Genomic DNA, 18,283 nt, shown 5'->3' with positions numbered 1-18,283 from the left:
CCACGTGACCACTCCAGTAGGGAGGTGTACGGCACCGACACGGACTGATAGTGGAATGAGGGATGACCACATTCATTGGTTTATCAGGCAAGTAGTGATGTTACTGAAGTCTAGACCTGTTCGAATTGACCGAGTCCATGATATGGTGCACGTCATCTATAAACCACCAACTTTTCACAAAATTTTCTGACTTCTATTTCATACTACGTAGTATTCATTACTCAAAATTGCAGCAAATAGAGACGTATAATCGACAGATCTCAATGTGGTGAAGAAATTCTACGTCTCAGATTTAAATTTTGTGATGAATTGGTCCAGAAATAGATATTTAACCTATCGGTATTTTACATGGGCGCTTAGATATTTGGCCATAGGGGTGGCCGCTCAAATGTATCTTGATTTTTGTATGTGACTCTTATCCGTATTTAATATCCGGAGGCAGTTGGGACCTTTAACCTCCCACTCCAGTGATAAAACGCATGAAATCGGTATTTAACGTATCTGGATTTTGGGTTTAACTACATTAATTGCACGTTAAATAATAAAACCTCCACTCTTCAATTTGGCCAGTTGGAAGTTTTTAGATGAAGTGCACCATACCACATCGCATGATCTTGCTCTCATACACAGTCTACATAATTATCTCAATGCTCCTTGCATCAACCGCCATCACATGAGTAGAATATATCGCAACAGGGTGTGATGAATCTACGCAGCGATTTTCGTGATTTCACAGCATCTGATTGGACAAATTGGACAATTTTAAATTCGCAAGGTGACCTGCCTTGCGAATTCCAAAAAGAGACAGACACAAAAATCATCAATACAAACTTGAAGATATATTTAATTGAATCTGTATAATTTCAGAATTATTTATGGAATTCGCAAGGTGGTTCACCTTGCGCTGCATAAAAAATTGCCTATTTCACCTTGCTTTTTCTGGTTAATGAACGTTTTTCGGGGGAAGTCTCAGCTACATTTCGATTGACACTTTGTGATCGAAGGGATTTTCATAGATTGGCCAATCAAAGCCAGAGTACAGAATCGAATGGACCAATCAACATAGGTCGAATTTTCCACTTGAAGTCTAAAACTTAGATTGAAACTGCATTGCCAAATTACTAAGAGGCCTGCATGTATTAATATGTGTATATACAGTATACAGTATATAATGTAGTATGCTCAACGATACAATCGCGGGGAAGCTCTGTTGTACTTATGCGTAGGATAAACTGGAGATATTTGATGCAGATACTTGTTGGAAACGGGTTTGACAAGGCGCAAATCGTTGAGGTGCGGCCAGCTCTTTCTTGAGAGTATAGTGTGGATCATATACTGTGGTTGTTGTGCTGGCGTTTGGGTTTTGGAGATGGCGTGTTCTCCACGGTAGCAACACGAACGACCATACAACAATGTGTGCCTAAAGCCAACGATTGCTGACAAAATCAGACCCGTACCCAGATTTTAAGCTTTGAGTTCCATTTGACGGTCTATTGTGAATTGCATTAGGAAGCGGTTGAACGTGCTGAACGGGGTTCGATATTTTGGTCACGTACGTAGTCGCTACTTTCTTGACTCCTTAATGGAATATTAAAGGCACGTATGCGTGGTCCCCAAAGCAGCCTCGCACCCGAACAAAGGTATAGCCCTCCAGCAATGATGCCGCAACGGGGGCTCACGGAGATGCCACGTGTAAACGACATTCACCTGACCAAGACCTACATACATTCACTATTTCCAAGCATTTCACCTGCAAAAGGTTCAGAAGTCCCCATCTACGTTTGCAACTTGGGCCTATATACCGCCAAAGCGTCATAAAGCGCAGTTCTCTGTATCTTGTCCACAGTGTCATAGTTCGATACTGTACGACTTGCCATACCACGTCGAGGGGGTAACTACAGTAAAGTAGTAATCTATGATGGTCTGCCACACAATGTGTAATTGGTCTCGACGCTTTCCTTATCGTGTGACGTGGGGTGCGTTGGTCTATTCCTCCCTTTCCACTTGTTTGGCAGCTCACAACCACCACCACTCAGCTTATAACATTGCTGTTGTTGTCAAATTATTCAATGAGCGTTGGGAAAACTCGAATCCGCGGCATGTCGCGCCTGCCGCGTCTCAACCTACGAATTGTCATTATAATAAAATTATTCACCCCTTTCTCTTACTCTTTGTATGGTTTTCTCGTTTTGGGTGTATATAAAAATCAATAAGGCCATAATTTTCCAGATAACTCATCAACAATCCCACCGCCCACCATATTGCAATCACGGCAAGATGTCGTTCCTGTGAAAAGGTCTTGCCAGACAAATGAATGCTGCTGCTGTAAAAGTAGCAAACTTCACGCCCAGCCACTTTTCGCACGTACTCCAGGAGTAACTAGTAAGTAGTGTGCATTATTCACGTTAAGACTTGCTTGCATTCGAAGGCGTGATTCGAATACAGTACAGTAGGCTAAAGCCTACATACATGTACATACTTAGGTAACTGCGCCGGCTGCCGCTCGTCCACCATCCGATAATCAACTACTAGTACAGTACTTCTGTACTCCCCCTTTTAATTCGTCGACCAACCCTGACGTCGTCGTATGTCGAGTATGGCGATCGAGTATTGTCCTACGGTAAGCATTCCATAGTAGACACAGCGCTACATACTGCGCAGGTCGTCCCACTAGTACGCCAACAACCACCGCCCGCACCATGGTCAATGCTGGCATAATATTGCGGCGGGAATGCGCAGCATCACCAGTCGGTGCCATTTCCTTATAAGATGATGCTGAGTGGTTGGGTCGAAGGTAGCCGGTGGCACGCCACTGAACCAGAGACAGAAATGCCTGTGGTATAGTAGTACTAGCTTGGGGAAAAAAGGATACTACTTTGACCAAGATTGCAACCTCCAAATTCGAACGCAGTCAGATTCGAAAAAGTAGCGTCCTGCGCACCAACCACCAGCTTCGATGACGACCTCGCCACCACCCCATGCTGCCGCCACGGACACGCCACCTGCCAAGGACAAGGCCCGATGGGGCAAGTGGACGCCGGAAGAAGAAGCCTACACGAGCCGCCTCATCGCCGACTTCACCGCAGGCGTGTTGACCGACATCGAGAACGGCACAACGATGCGGTCGTGGCTGAGTGCGCAGCTGCGGTGCTGCCCCATGCGCATCTCCAAGAAGTTTGTGGGCGAGCAGAGCATTGGTAAGCGCATGTTTGAACGCAACGAGGGCCGGCTGCTGGACATGTCCGACGCCCAAGTGGCCAAGCGGCAGTCGGAGCTCAAGGAACTGCGGGATGCGTTCAACGAGAGCTGGGTACGTGAGGAGCGCGAGCGAGAAGAGCACAAGGCGAATGGCACGCGAAAGCGGAAGCGAAACCGAAGCAAGACGGCGGCCAAGGCGACCTCATCCATCAACACGTCATTGCTACGACACGCGTCGAACATCGCGGCCAAGAAACTACCTTCTCCTCCTCGTCCTCCTCAACCCTCAGCCCTATCGCATTTGCAAGCCAAGGCGGCACCAACATCATCACCAGCAGCAGCTGCTTCGTTCTCCACAGTGAGCGGTTCGCACCATGTCACAACGTCCGTCCAGTCGGTCACGGCATCCCTCACGTTTCTTCAAAAGTTCGCTGCTGGACAAGGTGTTCAACCCTCTAGTCAGCCTGTGACACCGTCAGACAAGGTAGCCTTGCGATACAAGAACACACCCACCACACAGCCACCACCACCACCCTCGTACACGTGTAGCCCCATCAAGAGGCGCAAAGCGGTCCATTCGTCTTCCCATGTTCATCCGCCCATCCAGACCGTGGCGGCGGCCCCACTGGCCACGCCCAAGTTGACGTTCCTGGAGCAACTATCAACGCCCAACCAAGATGACGGCGGCCCACAAGAGGACTTGGGCCATGGCGAGTTTGATTGCTCATTCGACTTTTTGGACGCAGACGACTCGATCGACGCATTGTGTCTGCTCGGAGACGATGAGTACGCTCTCTGCTGCGACGGGGGGAAAGACTGTGACACGGTGCTGTCGCCCACGGCGGTGGCAGACCAGGCGACGTGGCCAATGCTGGGTGGCGTCCTCTCCTGTGACGTTGCCACAGCGACATCGTTCTACGATAGTTTGTTCGAAATGAGTTGCTACTAAAGCGAACTTTTTTACTACATTGACTATCCAACCAACGCCATATACTGGTCGGATATGAACTTATTACTCCTCTAGCACATTGAGTACTTCGAAGTACTATACAAGTTCAATATAGATCATGTACTACCAGGGAGTACAATCACTATGTACTACCATCTATTAATAGTACCTACTTACTTGGATTGGGTTGTCAACTAGTACTACAAGTACACCAGTACATACTGTACAGGTACAGTAAGCAGTACTAGTAGTACCAAGTGCTATTAATAGTAGTACAGTACCTTCACACACACTTGCACAATGTGGCTACAGTGACAACCAAGTACTGTATGCACATGCCCTTCAGAGCCGAGCCGCCTTTCTACCGGTATGGTTTTAGAAGCATACCACATATGCACCGACAGACTGGCCGAAGCTAGCAAGTCTCATGGATTGACGTACTTCCTGTACAGGCTAGCAACTCAACTGGAACTTTGAGGTACAGTATCGGCTACTCCAAGTGTACTTAGGTATGTACTGGGACAGCGCGGAATTATTCGAGTGCGCGGAGCATTTGCTTCGTTACTGTATTGCAACAAGTCGATGGGTCGTGAAAGGTAGGCTATGAAGAGAATAGATCGCTTATATAGTATTGATACACCAAAGTCATCGTGCTGCCTGTTGACTCAACTGTACTATCTAAGATAATTTTGATACTGTGTACTACTCTGTTCCATATCTTTTGCAGCATATCATATTTTTTTACTTTTTATCTTAGCTTTTGTAAGCAACGGTAATATAAATACATACTTGTAGTTTGTATACATATATTAGAAATAGTATAATAAAATAAATCCTAAATATTAAGGATGAAAAACCAGCAACTTGGATGCCTTTGTCGACACCTTTGCAGGACGAGTTAACCCATTCAGGCCATGCCAACACTGTGGCGACCTTACTAGAGGTCATGTTGATCTCTGGTAACATGGGAAGCTAATGATAGGCACTTAATATACGCAAATGCTCAAAATACAGAGCCCCAATCGATCACAAACTTGGAGCGACCTCACGAGCACATCTGGATGCCTAGATGAGCTGCGACTGGATAGGGCGAGGTAAGGACATCACACGAGCATACAGTCTTAAGCTTACAAAATACAATCACTATCGACTGTGCACCGTAAGATTTTCTGGTTTGAAAAATAAGGTCACAAAGTTTTGGGGCCATGACGCACTTAACTACTTTGACTTTCCCGGAACATGAGGTGTCAAATCAAAGCTGGAATGTGTATCTATCAAATGAGCCAATCCGCTTGTGATTACGAGGAGAAATGTAAAATTTAGTCCAATCAGAAGTCAAGTGCTGCAATCATTATGGAACAGAGTGGTAACTCTCGCCATGTGGTTGTCGGTTACAAAACGAGTTATCGATGCAAGGGCGGGTGCGACGCACGAGTTTGGGGCTAGGAAACAAGGAGCTTCTCGAAGAGAACGCCGTGCTTGAAGCCCAAGTCGCCAAGTTGGAGGTGGAGCTCCAAGCCAAGCACGACTTTAACCACAAACTGCAGTACGAGAGTCAGTGTTTGTCTGAGATGCTGGCCAGATTGGGCGATAAAGAGGCCTTGGCGGTAGCCAAACAGGGGGCGATGGGTCACGTATTTCTGGACAAAGGGGCGCTACAGCAAGACGCCACCAAGTGCCACGTGGAGGTTGGTACCAACCGCAATATAGTTCTACACGGGATAACACGCACGTTAAAGACACTGAATCGATCGATCGCCGACTTGGAGATGGAGGCCCGGGAATATGATCGGCTGTCGGCGTTCGAATCGGAGCTGGTGCAGCGACATGCTTGGTTGAAAGCGGAATGCGACGCTGTGGAATTGAAACACAAGGCGGAGGTCCAGGCCAGAAAAGTAGAAGAGTACAACCGCAAGCGCATGATGGAGGAGGTACATGTACAACTAGCTGCACAGGTTTGCACTGATTGCTAGAGGCAGAATTTTCAACGCCTGCTGGTTGCGCTGGACAGTCAAGGTCTCAAGGCAGCCTTTTGCCAGCTACTCGGGACCCTTCAAGTACGATTATGATGTATTGTGATTTCCTTATGCATCGTGTTCTCCTCATGTTGTATGTGTGCAGTCGCCGTCGCCACAAAGATCGGCATCCCCCGAAGCAGATTCCGCCGATTCGTGAAAATTGGATGGGCAACAAACACTATAGCGTGAAATTCATTGGCTGGGTTTTAACCAATAAAGCTCAATAACCAATCAATTTCATTTATAGGTGACCTTTCACAAGATTTGTTTGAAATTGCACACGATCCTAGGTCAATTCTAAACAAACATGGATAAACCCACCGGGATAGTGATGCATTTTGATGGGGTGGACGTAAGCGTGGCGGCGATGTCCCATATTGGTTCTCCCTCCCTCATGCAGAACCAGGACGCGCACCTCACGCTTCCATTGACCGACGACTGCCTGCTCATCGGCGTGTTCGACGGTCATGGCGCTGAGCTCGGTCAGATCGCGTCACGGGCTGCGAAGGCGTTCTTCGCGTCGAACTTCCAGGACCCAGCCTTGCTCGATGAGGTGCTGGAATCTCCGGAAGCTACATTCCGTCGGCTATTCCGTGAATGCCATCACCACCTTTACGGCCGCTTCAAGTCGTTTTACACGGCGCAAGGCTGTTCCATTCACGAAGAGAGTGGACCTTTTCTTACGTATCGAATGGCCAACCAGTCCCAGCCGTTCCGCTGCGTATATGGAGGCACCACAGCCACGTTGGCGCTGCTTCACAATCAACGCGTCATTGTGGCCAGCGTCGGCGATTCCGCCGCGATCCTTGCAAATCCCACAGGCACATGCGATCTGACATGGCATGCATACTGTGATACCGCCCCAACGCCAGCCTCATCTCTGCCCAACGACGACGACGACGACTCAAAACAAACTGACAACCAAATGGACGATATCGTCCCTTCGTTTGTGTTTCTCACTGGCACCCACGCCCCTGACTGCACGAGCGAATTCAACCGGCTGGCGGAGCTTGGCCTTGGGGCGCAGTGTCTATTTGACCACTCCACCGACCCCCATGACAGAGTGCCCATCTTTATACCCGCCGCCCGTCGCCCCGTCAATCCTGTCAGAATTAATACCCCCCACTGTATAAAGGACGCGCCGCCGAGGGGGGGCTATGTGAAAAACGCACGGAACGAATGGGCATGTGTCGTGTCGGCGCCCCCCCACGCGGCTTTTTCGGATACACTTGCGTGTACGCGATCTCTGGGAGACTTTCACATGCACATGTATGGAGTCACGTACGAGCCAGACGTGGCGGAAACAAACGTCGAGCCTGGCGCGACTTTGCTGTTGGCTACGGATGGGGTGTGGGACGTCTGGCAGTTCAAGCAAGTGGCGTCTTATATTCAAGGCAACAACCACAGTGGCACCATCCTGCACGAGTTTATGCAGGCCAATGTGGCTCGCGCAACAGAACTGTTTGGGGACCACGCGGACAACATGACTGCTGTGTGCGTTGCGTACAAGAAGAAGGCGTCCAATTTCGTCGACGAGTAGAACGTCTGGAGAGTATAAATGACTTTGCCAAGTAATTATTATGTTTATTGAACGTTAGAAGTCGTGAATGGGACCTTTACTGGCAATGTATTCGCCTGAACTATGAATAGAATTGGACAAACCAACATTCTGATATACTTGGTCGAGTGTTGGTACCTTGAAACTTTTCGCGAACGAGGTTGGACAGTCGGCAATGGACATCACTTTCCTGGGAACTGCGTCGGCCCAGCCTTCTCCCACGCGCAACCATTCGTCGCTAGCATTCCGACCCGATGGTGGCGACGTGTGGCTGTTTGACTGTGGGGAAGCCACGCAGCATCAGCTGATCAACCTCATGGCCGATTACACGGCGTTGGCGATCCCAGCTCCCGGCAACGTCGCACCCGCCCACTCTGCTCCACGACTTGCCAAGATATCTCGCATCTTTCTCACGCATCTCCACGGGGATCACTGTTTTGGCCTGCCTGGTCTGCTCTGCACGGCTGGCTCGGTTGTGTCTCCGAATGCAACAAGCATGAACGACGGACGAACCCCTCGGCCAACCAATCCTGTGCACATCTATGGACCTCAAGGGACCAAGTCGTACGTTCGCAGCATGCTTCAACACACCATGTCCCGCGTAGGCACTGGGTTCGTTACCAACAACTCCTTCTCCGTTCGTTGTACGTGACCTGAGCTCACAAGTATGTGCCATAGATTTGCAGTACACGAGCTGCTGTTTGGAGCTTCTGTCGACGCATCTCCACCTGCAAACGACACTCCACATATTGACGAAGTACCTGGAGAATCCTACAGCGCACTCGTCACGACCTCTGGCTATGCTTACTGGACCCTTCCTCCCACTTCATCTGGGTTTGTCATCCAAGCCGCAGCCATCCCCCACACAGTGCCCACGGTGGGCTACCTCTTGCGAGAGCCGGCTTCTCCTGGCCGGTTACAGATTGAGCTCGTGCGGCCCATCTTGCAGCGCAACAGCGCAGCACTAGGGCTAAAGAATCCGCTGTCGCTGCTACCGCGGCTGAAAAGAGGAGAGTCGCTGGTCATGCCTGATGGAACAGTGATGTCTCCCGAGCTATGTCTAGCCAGCCCTCGTCCTGGCCGGGTCGTGCTGATTCTCGGCGACACGTCGAACGCACTCGAGTCTGCGTTTGTAACGTTGTCACAGGACGATGTAGTCGACGTGGTCGTGCACGAAGCGACCAACGCGTGCCTGCCCTGTGACATGGCGGCGGGGCTGACGACGGAATCGGTAGAAATAAACACCAAAGCCCATGGCCACTCGACGCCAGACATGGCGGGCGCGTTCGCTCGCGCCATCAAATGCAAGCGATTGATCCTTAACCATTTCTCCAGCCGATACAAAGGCGACGGCAGCACCGACAGCATGGACGTGATGGACCAAGTGCGGCAGCTGGCCGTCGCGTCGTTTGGTAGCGATGACGTGGTCTGCGCGCGAGACTTCATGCAAGTGACCGTCGCCCTACGATGATCCGAAGCCTAGTTGTTCATGAGGTCAGGATATGATTGTGTAATAGCAATACACGCTTGTTGATGTCACTGCCTGAACGAACGGTAGCTGCGTAAACTCGTGGAGGTAGACAAGATACATGTGTGGACCAACGCAACATGCGCACAGAACGCTCATCATACGCGGCACGAGTGACATAGGTCAGTGTCATCGGACGTCCTGGTCGCCCTTCCAACAGCCACCGTTCTTACACCGTGGAGGCGTCAGTGTAACCGATACACATCTGATTTAACGCACACGTCGAAACTTGCTTGGAACGTTACTTGTAAATTGTATAGCATGTGGCAAGGAAAGATAAAACGCACTGCGTTATACTCGATGTTGTTGAACTGGAAGATTTGGTGTAGGGGCGGGATGATGGCACCGCAGTTTCTCCAACGCCGCGCCTGCCATCCTTCATTGGCATGGCAGACACTGCTGCCGCCGCCGCCTTGCATCCAGCGATAGATGATGACGATGCATGGATGGAATATGTGAACTTTATCCTGTGCCTCGTCATGCTTACTGTCCTGTTGTGTCATCGCGTGTGCACGTTCCACCTCGCCAAGCCTGCGCCACCCTCGTCCGTTCCCACTGCTTCCCTTGCGAAGGTGCCGCTGCCACCGACGTCGTCCACCATGCTGCATCAATTCCACGAGTGGTGCTTTGCCACGTCGGCCACTGACGCCTCCAAGGAACGAACCATCCTGGACGACGTCATCGACTCACTTCTCCTCACTTCCGACGAGCCTCTTCATCACGAAGATGCTTTAAGTCCTTCCGGGCCAATGCTCATCCCAAAGCTGTGCGAAGCTGCCCTCATAGTCCTCGTGTTCACGTTGCAAGCCGCCTCTCATCAGCATCATACGTCGTTCCGGTCGTTTTTCTGCTCTAAGCAATAAATTACATGCCGTCCATACTATATCTCGGATATGTCGTCGTTGGACTTGCCAACGGATATCCACTTCACACCATGCACTACCACCACCGTAGCCGCTTTAGACGCAACGTAGATACGAGTCGGCAAATGCTATCCTCCATGCATGGGCCGCGTACGTGGGTTGTTCATAGCTCTCCCTGCATTCCAACGTCATGTACGTGGTCTCGGTGCCGTGGTAGTCGACCCAAATCACGTCCATTGGCCGAGGGGTCGCGTTGACAAACTCGACCGCCGTGTCAATCACGCTCACTTTCGACAGGATTCGGACGAGGCGGTTGCCTACGTACGAAGAAGCGGGATACATGAAGGACAGCGGTGTCACCATGCGCCACATCGTTACCTCGGGTAAGCCCGTCGTCGACGTTGCATCGAGGCCATCGGCGGAAATATGTCGTGCGCTCGAAAAAACAATCGTCATGGGGTAGCCAATAAAATGGCAGGATGCTTTGAAAATTAGCCAATACTATTACGGAATTTGTCTAAGCTTACTGTACTGTACGTAGTACTCAGTATTAATACTTCGAATTATTTATATGGATTTCAAATATCCGTGATAGTATCATGTGTCATCCCAACGTCATCCACCATTAATATTAGGTCATATCCTAATTAGTATAGATGAGAGTAAATAAGGATAATGCTAGGTAATTGCATACAGGCCACGTCCGGGAGCGGCACGGCCTACGGCCTACCTGCCGCTGCCCGACAAGAAGAAAAGATAGATCATTTGGTGAAGTGAGAAGCTTAGATCCGTGCGCTCTCGTACGACCGCGCTTGCGCAGACGGCCTCCCGGGCGCTCGGGACCACTTGGTCACTACTACTCTGGTCCTAAATGTTTGCACATCTGACTTTGGAAACGCACACATTTGAGCCAAATTTAATGAATCATGTTTTATTATTGCCACCACCAGGTACTTATGTGTGAGAATTCAACTGGGCATCCATGGAAGCTTCCTCCGCAAGACGATTATTCAAGTGGATCAATGCGCTCTCGTACGACATTGGATCACACTCAACATTATAGCCAGACAGGCTCTCAATTGTTGCGTCCTTGTTCATATGAGGTACTAGTAGTTTATATGCATTGCTCCCATGAACACACATAGACAATTCCATTACCTTTTGCAAAGTAATAAATGTCTTAGAGAGCGTCGCGGAGAGTAACTCATGAAACGCCGATTCCACAGCACCAATAAGCTCGTCGATCGTCCGAGTGCACTTCTGGTAAAAAAGAACCACTTTTCATCTACGTGTACATAGTCATGCATGTTTTTAAACACACGACAACCACCAGGTATCACCCGGAGGAACCGGAGGCAGTGTTCCACACGTGCGACCATGTTGACCTCCGTCAGCAGCGGTTTGACGTAGTTCGACGTCGGAAAGGTTTCGGGTCTGCCGTGGTGGCGTGGGAGGACTTGGTGGGGTAAGCAGAGGCAGTTATGGCATAGTAGCAAGGTACAGTGCGTTAGGACTTGTGCACAGCAACAAATATTGTGTTTTAATTGTGTGGCGGAAGTTTATGCAATTTCTGAAGTTGGTGTGCGTCGCGTTCGGCGCCATAATTTTTGATGTGGAGCAAATTGAAAGGAGCACAAAGTACCCAATCAAAGCTGAGATCTTGCGCTTTCCAAACAGCCAATCAGATGCGAAAATGACCAAAGTTTTGAATAATTCCGCCAATCAATGTGAGTGGTGTGCAAACATTATGGACCAGAGTAGTACTTTAGGTTTCATCCACAACTTCATCCAATTTCATCCAATGTCATCCACATGTCATCCACACTTTTAATTCAACAATTATATTATATTAACCATAGTATCCAAGGTTGGTATTAATATTCAATGCTGTCCCGTAAGTCTTAATTACTACCTACTAGTATGTCCGAAAATAGTTCCCCCAAACGGAATATTTGAGAAATGAACATGAAGTTGGTCGAATTATTCCATTCTGAAAACAGATGCATCTTTAGTAACGTCTCGAGCACACCAATAGCATCGCTTCGTACCAAACTACACCCAATCACAACAGATTCAGCCACACAAAGCCCCAATACTTAAACCTATATAACTTTGGCGATTTGTCTCAAAACGGGGTTATCCGGATTTCCGGTTAGTCGTACTGTTGGAGTTGCGTTGATCCGCTTGGTGATTGGTTTGCGTTTGTCCTCAGCTCGTGCTGCTAGGTTTTGGAGGCGGTTGAAGCTATTTATAAATTGACAAAGTGTAAATCTACTGTTATTGTGTTTTACTGTTATGTAGCCGTGCCCCCGAAGCATGCGTTTTGGCGTAGCACTGGGCTCGTGCGTGGCCCTCTCGGCCACAACGAGCACAACATTCATCGGGAAACTCTGAGAGCACGGAGTGAGATGACGCGTAGCATGAAGCATCTTCGTGGCCCTCCCGGCCACAACGGAGACACCAGTTGACTCCATTCCCGTGCGTCTTGGCGTAACATGCCGATTTGTCATGGCCCTCACGTCCACAGCGTCCACAAACCTCCTCCTCTTCTTCGACCTCCTCACTACTGTCGTCGTCCTCTACTACTGCTGTACACTTGTTCGCAAAGTGGCCGCTCTGTCCACACTTGAAGCACTGGTCCGTGATGCCCCTCAGCTGGTTCTCAATTGATGCGATCTGCTCGGGCGGCAACTCCACGCGCGAGTAGCTTCCGCCTCGCACATTGGCCACACCGTGCTGGAGCATCCACTGCTTGGTCACTTTCTCCTCATCAAACGGATCCGCATTGTGGATCACGTCCGCCACCGAGAGGGGAGGGAACCGTTTGGTCCACGCCGAGCCGTTGCCACGCTTGTGTTCGTCCAAGCGGTCCTCGACGTTCGGACGAGACGTCTTGCCCACGTAAAACTTCCCGTGGGTGAGCGCGAGCACGTAGATCGTAACACGGCCAGGCGCATTCGCAGTGGGAGAGGTAGTGGTATGAGGACGTGGGTAGCTCAAGGCTGGAGGATGACTAGCCGACGTGTGGACGTGGACCACCGTCTTGACGTGTTTGTGGACGACAACTCGCTTCTTCGTTGATGGCTTGGTGGACTTGGCCTTGCCACCCTTGGACTTGAACGGCTTTGGAGGTACGGTTGTTTTTTCGCGCTTGAACGGCTTGGGACGCATGGCTGTCTGCTTTGGAGGCATGGTTGTCTGGTAGTGACTGTTGGATCGTGTAAATGGCGCGAAACGTAGGACGGTACCACAGGTAAGTACCACTGGAATTTGAAGTGAGAAGACTTCGCTCTGTAACCATCCATTCTGTCAGTTACTACCTATGTCCGAAAATAGTTCCCCCAAACGGAATATTTGAGAAATTAACATGAAGTTGTGTTATATCCGGTTACGACTTTACCGGATAAAACACACGTTATCCGTACTAACAAGAGTGTCAAATCCAAATGCGCACCAAGAAGGACCTCACGGACAACAATCGAACTGCAATCCTGCAGCAGCTTCTCGCGCGGATGGTTGATCACAAGACATTGCCACGACGTGCCTTAGCAGCGTCGCCGTCTCCTTTGGTGTTGACCGAAGCACGGGTTCGCCGAATCTGACACCTCGCTGCCGTCGACCTGTCCGACAAGCTTCGCCCGTGCCAGTCTGTCTGCTCAAGGAAGAAAGGTCGTTCCGGCAGGAACCTCAAGCACGACTCTGTTGTCTCACACTCGTGCCCAAGGCTCGACGGACAACATTTCGGTCCATCGCTGCCGCCATGACCATGCCCAAGTCGACCCTGCATGACTACCATCGGCGAGGAATTTTCGTGAAATACTCTAGTACAGTCAAGCCGGCACTGACGGATGTCAACAAGGCCGTTCACCTCAAGTAGGCAATCGACCATGTTCACCCGGTGGGACCGACCGACTACACCTTCGACAGCATAATGGACTGTGTCGATGTGGACGAAAAGTGGTTCTTCGCCACGCGAGTTCACAGTCGAACTATCTTGCACCCGACGAAGACCCTCCTCATCTCACGGTCAAGTCCAAAACGTTCATCATGAAGGTCATGTTTCTATCCACCGTTGCACGATCACGTTGGGACCATGACAAATGCGAGTGGTTCGACGGCAAGATCGGCACATGGCATTTTACGGATCGAGTTCCGGCGTTGCGTGGAAGCCGCAATACACCGGCTGGAACCATGGTGATGAAGCCGGTCAGCGTGACTCGCGATGTGTACACGCCCAAGCTCCTGGACAAGGTAATCCCCGCTATCAAAGCAAATTGGCCCCAAGATGAGACCAAGGGTGTGATCATCCAGCAGGACAACTCCAGGCCTCACGTTCCCCCATCGGACCCTCGCATCGTTGCTGCGTGTACCAGCGGAGGGTGGGCCATGCAAGAGAGGTTTCAGCCTCCCCAAATGCCGGACCTCAACGTGTTGGACCTGGGGTTCTTTCGAGCGTTGTAGACTCTTCAAGAACGGAACTATTCGCGCAACATTGACGACATCATTGCTGCAACCGATGAAGCGTGGCAGGATGTCGACATGATGACGTTGAACTTACGTTGCAACGCTGCATGCAAGAGGTAATGCGTGTGGAAGGCAACAAGTTTTACATAATCCCGCATATGAAGAAGGCGTAACTGGCTGCTGTGGGTATGTTGCCCGAGGTTGTTTGCGTTGATCATGACCTGTTTGATGACGTGTGTGGAGTACTAAGTGCTACTGATATGAACAAGAAGATCGACGAATTGGCACTTGGAGTGGCACACGCGATGAACATGAGCGAATTCAGCTCGGCAAATGGAGAAACTCTCTGTTGACGGTGAACTGGAGGATGACATTGACATGGATCTGGCGCTGTTTCTAGGCATCGAACAATTGTTGTAATGTATGTTGCGCGTATTCCATTGGTCAGATTAGAGGCATTTCTTACAGTAGTTCACTTGGGGCAACTTTTCTCGGATCTCAGTTTTTCAGTTTGGAGCAACTATTTTCGGACAGAGGTATGTAGTATTAAATATTTCTACATAGTATTAATAGTAGCTTTATTTTTTTATTTCTAACGTTATAGTATCCATATTTTTATGGATATATTTTGATAACAAGCGGTCCAACTGAAGGTACATGATGTTTAAGCTTAACATTTGTATACCCATTTGCAGCTGTCTTTCTAAGAATTGACAGGCTAATTCCTAAAATGGATTCCGGAGCAGAACCTCTATATAACTTTTACGTATAATATTACAGAGGGTTTGATCCATCGTTAGTGAAAGGTTTACAGTTGATCCATCAATTGAGCATGGACATTTCGAGTAGAACCTAGAAATAGGAACTGTTACTGTAAACTGACAATATCAGTGACGATTCGGTCGACCCCCAAACCTTGTCGCAACATTTCCTCGTTCGTAAACTATCACGCTGTCACATACAAGTCAAGATCCATGGGGGTTCTCAAAGTTCATTGTCGTTCTACGATCCAACATGATGCCTCACATTCCTGCTGCCACCCAAGACCTTGAACGGCTCCACGAACATCCACTTCAAGCGCGTGCTTCCCGTCTTCAACGAGGAGCGAGGCTGTCGCGCCGCTGACCGAGGGAGCGGCTGCTCGTCACCACAAGTAACCGCGTGCGCCGCGGCGCGTCCAGGTCGAAGCCAAGCCATGGAACGGCTCCACGAAGTCCGACTCGAAGCGGGTCGACCCCCCAACGCCTTCTCAGCGCGACCCATAGAGATGTGCAGGAGTGGACCTCCAGGCGTCGGTCGCTTTGGGGTGGCGCGAGAACACCTTGGATTGAGCTAACGCAGGAGAACGCGTTCGTTCCACTTCGCCGTGGGCTGCAACGCCATACAATATAGGGCATCCAACCGCAAGGCGCGAGCTTGTCGCTCCACCTCGTGTAAGAGGCCCTGCTGGTTGCGCTGAGCAGGTGCTGGTGGGTCGACCCACTTCGAGTTGGTTTTCGTGGAGCCAAAAAAAACCCTGGTAACCCACGTATGGTCATACCTTAAATGTACCTTAGCCGTTGTTTTTGAATCCCCCCGAGAACCCAATCGACCCCGATGTCCCACATGGGGGAGGGAAAATACCTCAGTGGTAGAGCTTAGGTCGTGGGTTCGATCCCCGGCTTCCCCGGATTATTTCCGCAAGGTTTTATCCGCCCCTCCCCTGGGGAATCCGGATAGAGTTGGGATAGGGACCCGCATTGGAGATGCTCTTATGTTGTAAATGCGGAATAGCGTTGCCATATTGTTTTTGAATCGGTTTATTCTTCAATGCTTTGATCATTTGTTCAATCTCTTAGCCAATTCTGTCACATTTACGTATTTTAATTATATATATATATTGATGTACAGTATGTATTATTGGCAATCACTGATCAAGAAATTTGTAAGTGAATAAGAGGTTTAATTGTAGACCTCTTGTTCACTTACAAATTTCTTGATCATCCAAACTCAATTAATCGAAACCGATGTGTCCCACATGTATAATTGCATCTGGATGCAATAAGTGGATGCAGTTTATCCCGTTTGTCCCAATATCCTCTGTCTTGAACTCACTATTACCCTGTTTTGTCCCAGTGGATGCAGTCACGTCTAACTATTTTTTAAGAAATACTTCCAAGTAGTAATAATTTCTCGGAAACTAAATCACGAGGTATTACAGATGCTGCTGTCATTAACATCTTCGCCCATATATTACTTCATGTTCTGGATTCACTACTATTATCATATACTTCGAAGTACATACCAAATTCAAAAGGTCGTTAGTCGCTAACGTGGTAGACAGGGTCATTGGGCATGCCCCAGCATCGGTAGCCGAGGAAGTGCGCTTCATAGCACAGCCCTTCGGTCTCGATGCCGTCCGTGCCATCCTTATCCCAGTCAGCGCCAATCGTGTAAAAGTGCGGAAACCGAACGCCTTGTCTGTGGATATCCGCCTTAACGTACAGGAACGTGCCACCGACCGAATCCAGCCGAACAAATCCATCGGGGGGGGTCGATAGGCCGCCCATGTGCTGTCGACCCCCCACCCACGCGTTGTAATCGTACTCGTGGGTGGAGGGGGGGTCCCCCCAAAAGCAAATCGGCTGCACAATATCCCGATCAGCCTTGATGATCTTCGTCACTAGAGTCGGCGCTACGACATGCACGTCCGAGTCTAGCCACAGCACATGCTCGTGCCACGTCTCTAGTGTCGACAGGAGCAGGTAGTTGCGGTACCGAGCTAACATGCGCCGCCTAGCGGCCTGCAGCTCGTCCGCCTTGCGGTTGCCGCGCGTGAGGCCCGCGGCCGCAAAGTCGTGGCGAAGGATGAGGTTGAACTGCGCAAACCGGTGGATCTCGTTCTGCATGTGGGCGTGGATGGCGTCGAATTCGGTCGCGTCCGACGTTAGGATGGCCACCGACGTCTGGTTCTGTGGATGTGTAAACTCGCCGATCATGGCGAAGAAATCGACGATGGACCGCCCGGCGCCCCATGACTCGTGGTCGTTGAGCACCACGAGCACCAGCAGCGGGTCCTGCGCCCGCGCGGTCAGGTTTCCGAGGATGTCGACGTTCTTCATGCGCAAGTGCATGCCGCGGTCCGTTTTGCCGTGCTGGGCAAACAGTTCGGTGGAAGTGACGATGCCGTCTTGAGGACCTGTAGGCGCGTGGAGTTCAATGGACGGACCGTGAAGCGGAAGGTTGGACACGGTGCGGTCATGAAGGTGGCCGCGTTCGCCTTGGTAATCGGACTCGTGTGGCACGGTGCGGTCGGGAAGGTGGCCGCGTTCGCCTTGGTAGTCCGACTCGTGACGCACGGAGCCTAGTCGCTTTGGGGAAGAGATGTCCACGAACAGTACGTGGATGATCAGCAGCCCCATGATGAGGACGAGGGCAAGGACCAGCGCAGCGCGGCTGTGAAACCAAGGGGACCGCGCTTCCATCTCTCTCACGTCGAAGGACGGCGAATGACGGAGTCCACACGACAAGCGACATCCTCGGACGAATGGACCCAATGAGGTGATATATTATGATTACGAATGGGCTACACGAGATAATAAAATAAAGTCTTTTTTATATTTGATACAAACTACAAGAAAATATCGTTATTTTTAAAATAACGTGTGTCACGGACTAGGGGAATATTCTCACCGGGAGGATCAAACGGTAGATAAAATAAACGTT

At 50.1% G+C, this 18,283-nt stretch overlaps 10 protein-coding genes across 10 annotated transcripts; 7 read left to right on the top strand and 3 right to left on the bottom strand.

The window, feature by feature from the left end:
• Positions 1-2,910: 2,910 nt before the first annotated feature.
• Positions 2,911-4,282, top strand: H257_05488 (hypothetical protein). Its single transcript, XM_009830385.1, has one exon. The coding sequence runs from the start codon at positions 2,957-2,959 to the stop codon at positions 4,145-4,147; it is 1,191 nt and encodes a 396-aa protein (XP_009828687.1). The 5' UTR covers positions 2,911-2,956; the 3' UTR covers positions 4,148-4,282.
• Positions 4,283-5,535: 1,253 nt separating this feature from the next.
• H257_05487 (hypothetical protein) lies at positions 5,536-6,424 on the top strand. Its single transcript, XM_009830384.1, has 4 exons — positions 5,536-5,835; positions 5,887-6,078; positions 6,127-6,204; positions 6,269-6,424. Exons 1-4 carry the CDS (start codon positions 5,557-5,559, stop codon positions 6,320-6,322), a joined length of 603 nt encoding a protein of 200 aa, XP_009828686.1. The 5' UTR covers positions 5,536-5,556; the 3' UTR covers positions 6,323-6,424.
• A 31-nt stretch (positions 6,425-6,455) lies between these two features.
• H257_05486 (hypothetical protein) lies at positions 6,456-7,770 on the top strand. The gene has a single exon (XM_009830383.1). The coding sequence runs from the start codon at positions 6,473-6,475 to the stop codon at positions 7,703-7,705; it is 1,233 nt and encodes a 410-aa protein (XP_009828685.1). The 5' UTR covers positions 6,456-6,472; the 3' UTR covers positions 7,706-7,770.
• Positions 7,771-7,872: 102 nt separating this feature from the next.
• H257_05485 (hypothetical protein) lies at positions 7,873-9,272 on the top strand. Its single transcript, XM_009830382.1, has 2 exons — positions 7,873-8,335; positions 8,402-9,272. Exons 1-2 carry the CDS (start codon positions 7,899-7,901, stop codon positions 9,192-9,194), a joined length of 1,230 nt encoding a protein of 409 aa, XP_009828684.1. The 5' UTR covers positions 7,873-7,898; the 3' UTR covers positions 9,195-9,272.
• A 244-nt stretch (positions 9,273-9,516) lies between these two features.
• Positions 9,517-10,542, top strand: H257_05484 (hypothetical protein). The gene has a single exon (XM_009830381.1). The coding sequence runs from the start codon at positions 9,638-9,640 to the stop codon at positions 10,112-10,114; it is 477 nt and encodes a 158-aa protein (XP_009828683.1). The 5' UTR covers positions 9,517-9,637; the 3' UTR covers positions 10,115-10,542.
• H257_05483 (hypothetical protein) lies at positions 9,557-10,550 on the bottom strand. Its single transcript, XM_009830380.1, has one exon. The coding sequence runs from the start codon at positions 10,484-10,486 to the stop codon at positions 10,211-10,213; it is 276 nt and encodes a 91-aa protein (XP_009828682.1). The 5' UTR covers positions 10,487-10,550; the 3' UTR covers positions 9,557-10,210.
• Positions 10,551-12,391: 1,841 nt separating this feature from the next.
• On the bottom strand, positions 12,392-13,306 carry H257_05482 (hypothetical protein; the record flags this gene model as incomplete). The annotated part of the gene is made up of 1 exon (XM_009830379.1): positions 12,392-13,306. One exon carries the CDS (start codon positions 13,304-13,306, stop codon positions 12,392-12,394), a length of 915 nt encoding a protein of 304 aa, XP_009828681.1.
• A 254-nt stretch (positions 13,307-13,560) lies between these two features.
• Positions 13,561-14,575, top strand: H257_05481 (hypothetical protein; the record flags this gene model as incomplete). Its single annotated transcript, XM_009830378.1, has 3 exons — positions 13,561-13,701; positions 13,776-13,976; positions 14,042-14,575. 3 exons carry the CDS (start codon positions 13,561-13,563, stop codon positions 14,573-14,575), a joined length of 876 nt encoding a protein of 291 aa, XP_009828680.1.
• Positions 14,576-15,552: 977 nt separating this feature from the next.
• H257_05480 (hypothetical protein) lies at positions 15,553-15,914 on the top strand (the record flags this gene model as incomplete). Its single annotated transcript, XM_009830377.1, has 2 exons — positions 15,553-15,567; positions 15,624-15,914. 2 exons carry the CDS (start codon positions 15,553-15,555, stop codon positions 15,912-15,914), a joined length of 306 nt encoding a protein of 101 aa, XP_009828679.1.
• An 865-nt stretch (positions 15,915-16,779) lies between these two features.
• On the bottom strand, positions 16,780-18,065 carry H257_05479 (hypothetical protein). Its single transcript, XM_009830376.1, has one exon. The coding sequence runs from the start codon at positions 18,040-18,042 to the stop codon at positions 16,879-16,881; it is 1,164 nt and encodes a 387-aa protein (XP_009828678.1). The 5' UTR covers positions 18,043-18,065; the 3' UTR covers positions 16,780-16,878.
• Positions 18,066-18,283: the final 218 nt, after the last annotated feature.

This window comes from Aphanomyces astaci (genome assembly GCF_000520075.1).
Source record: "Aphanomyces astaci strain APO3 unplaced genomic scaffold supercont1.10, whole genome shotgun sequence".
Lineage (NCBI taxonomy): Eukaryota > Oomycota > Saprolegniomycetes > Saprolegniales > Verrucalvaceae > Aphanomyces > Aphanomyces astaci.
This window is presented reverse-complemented; position numbering and strand designations above follow the sequence as displayed.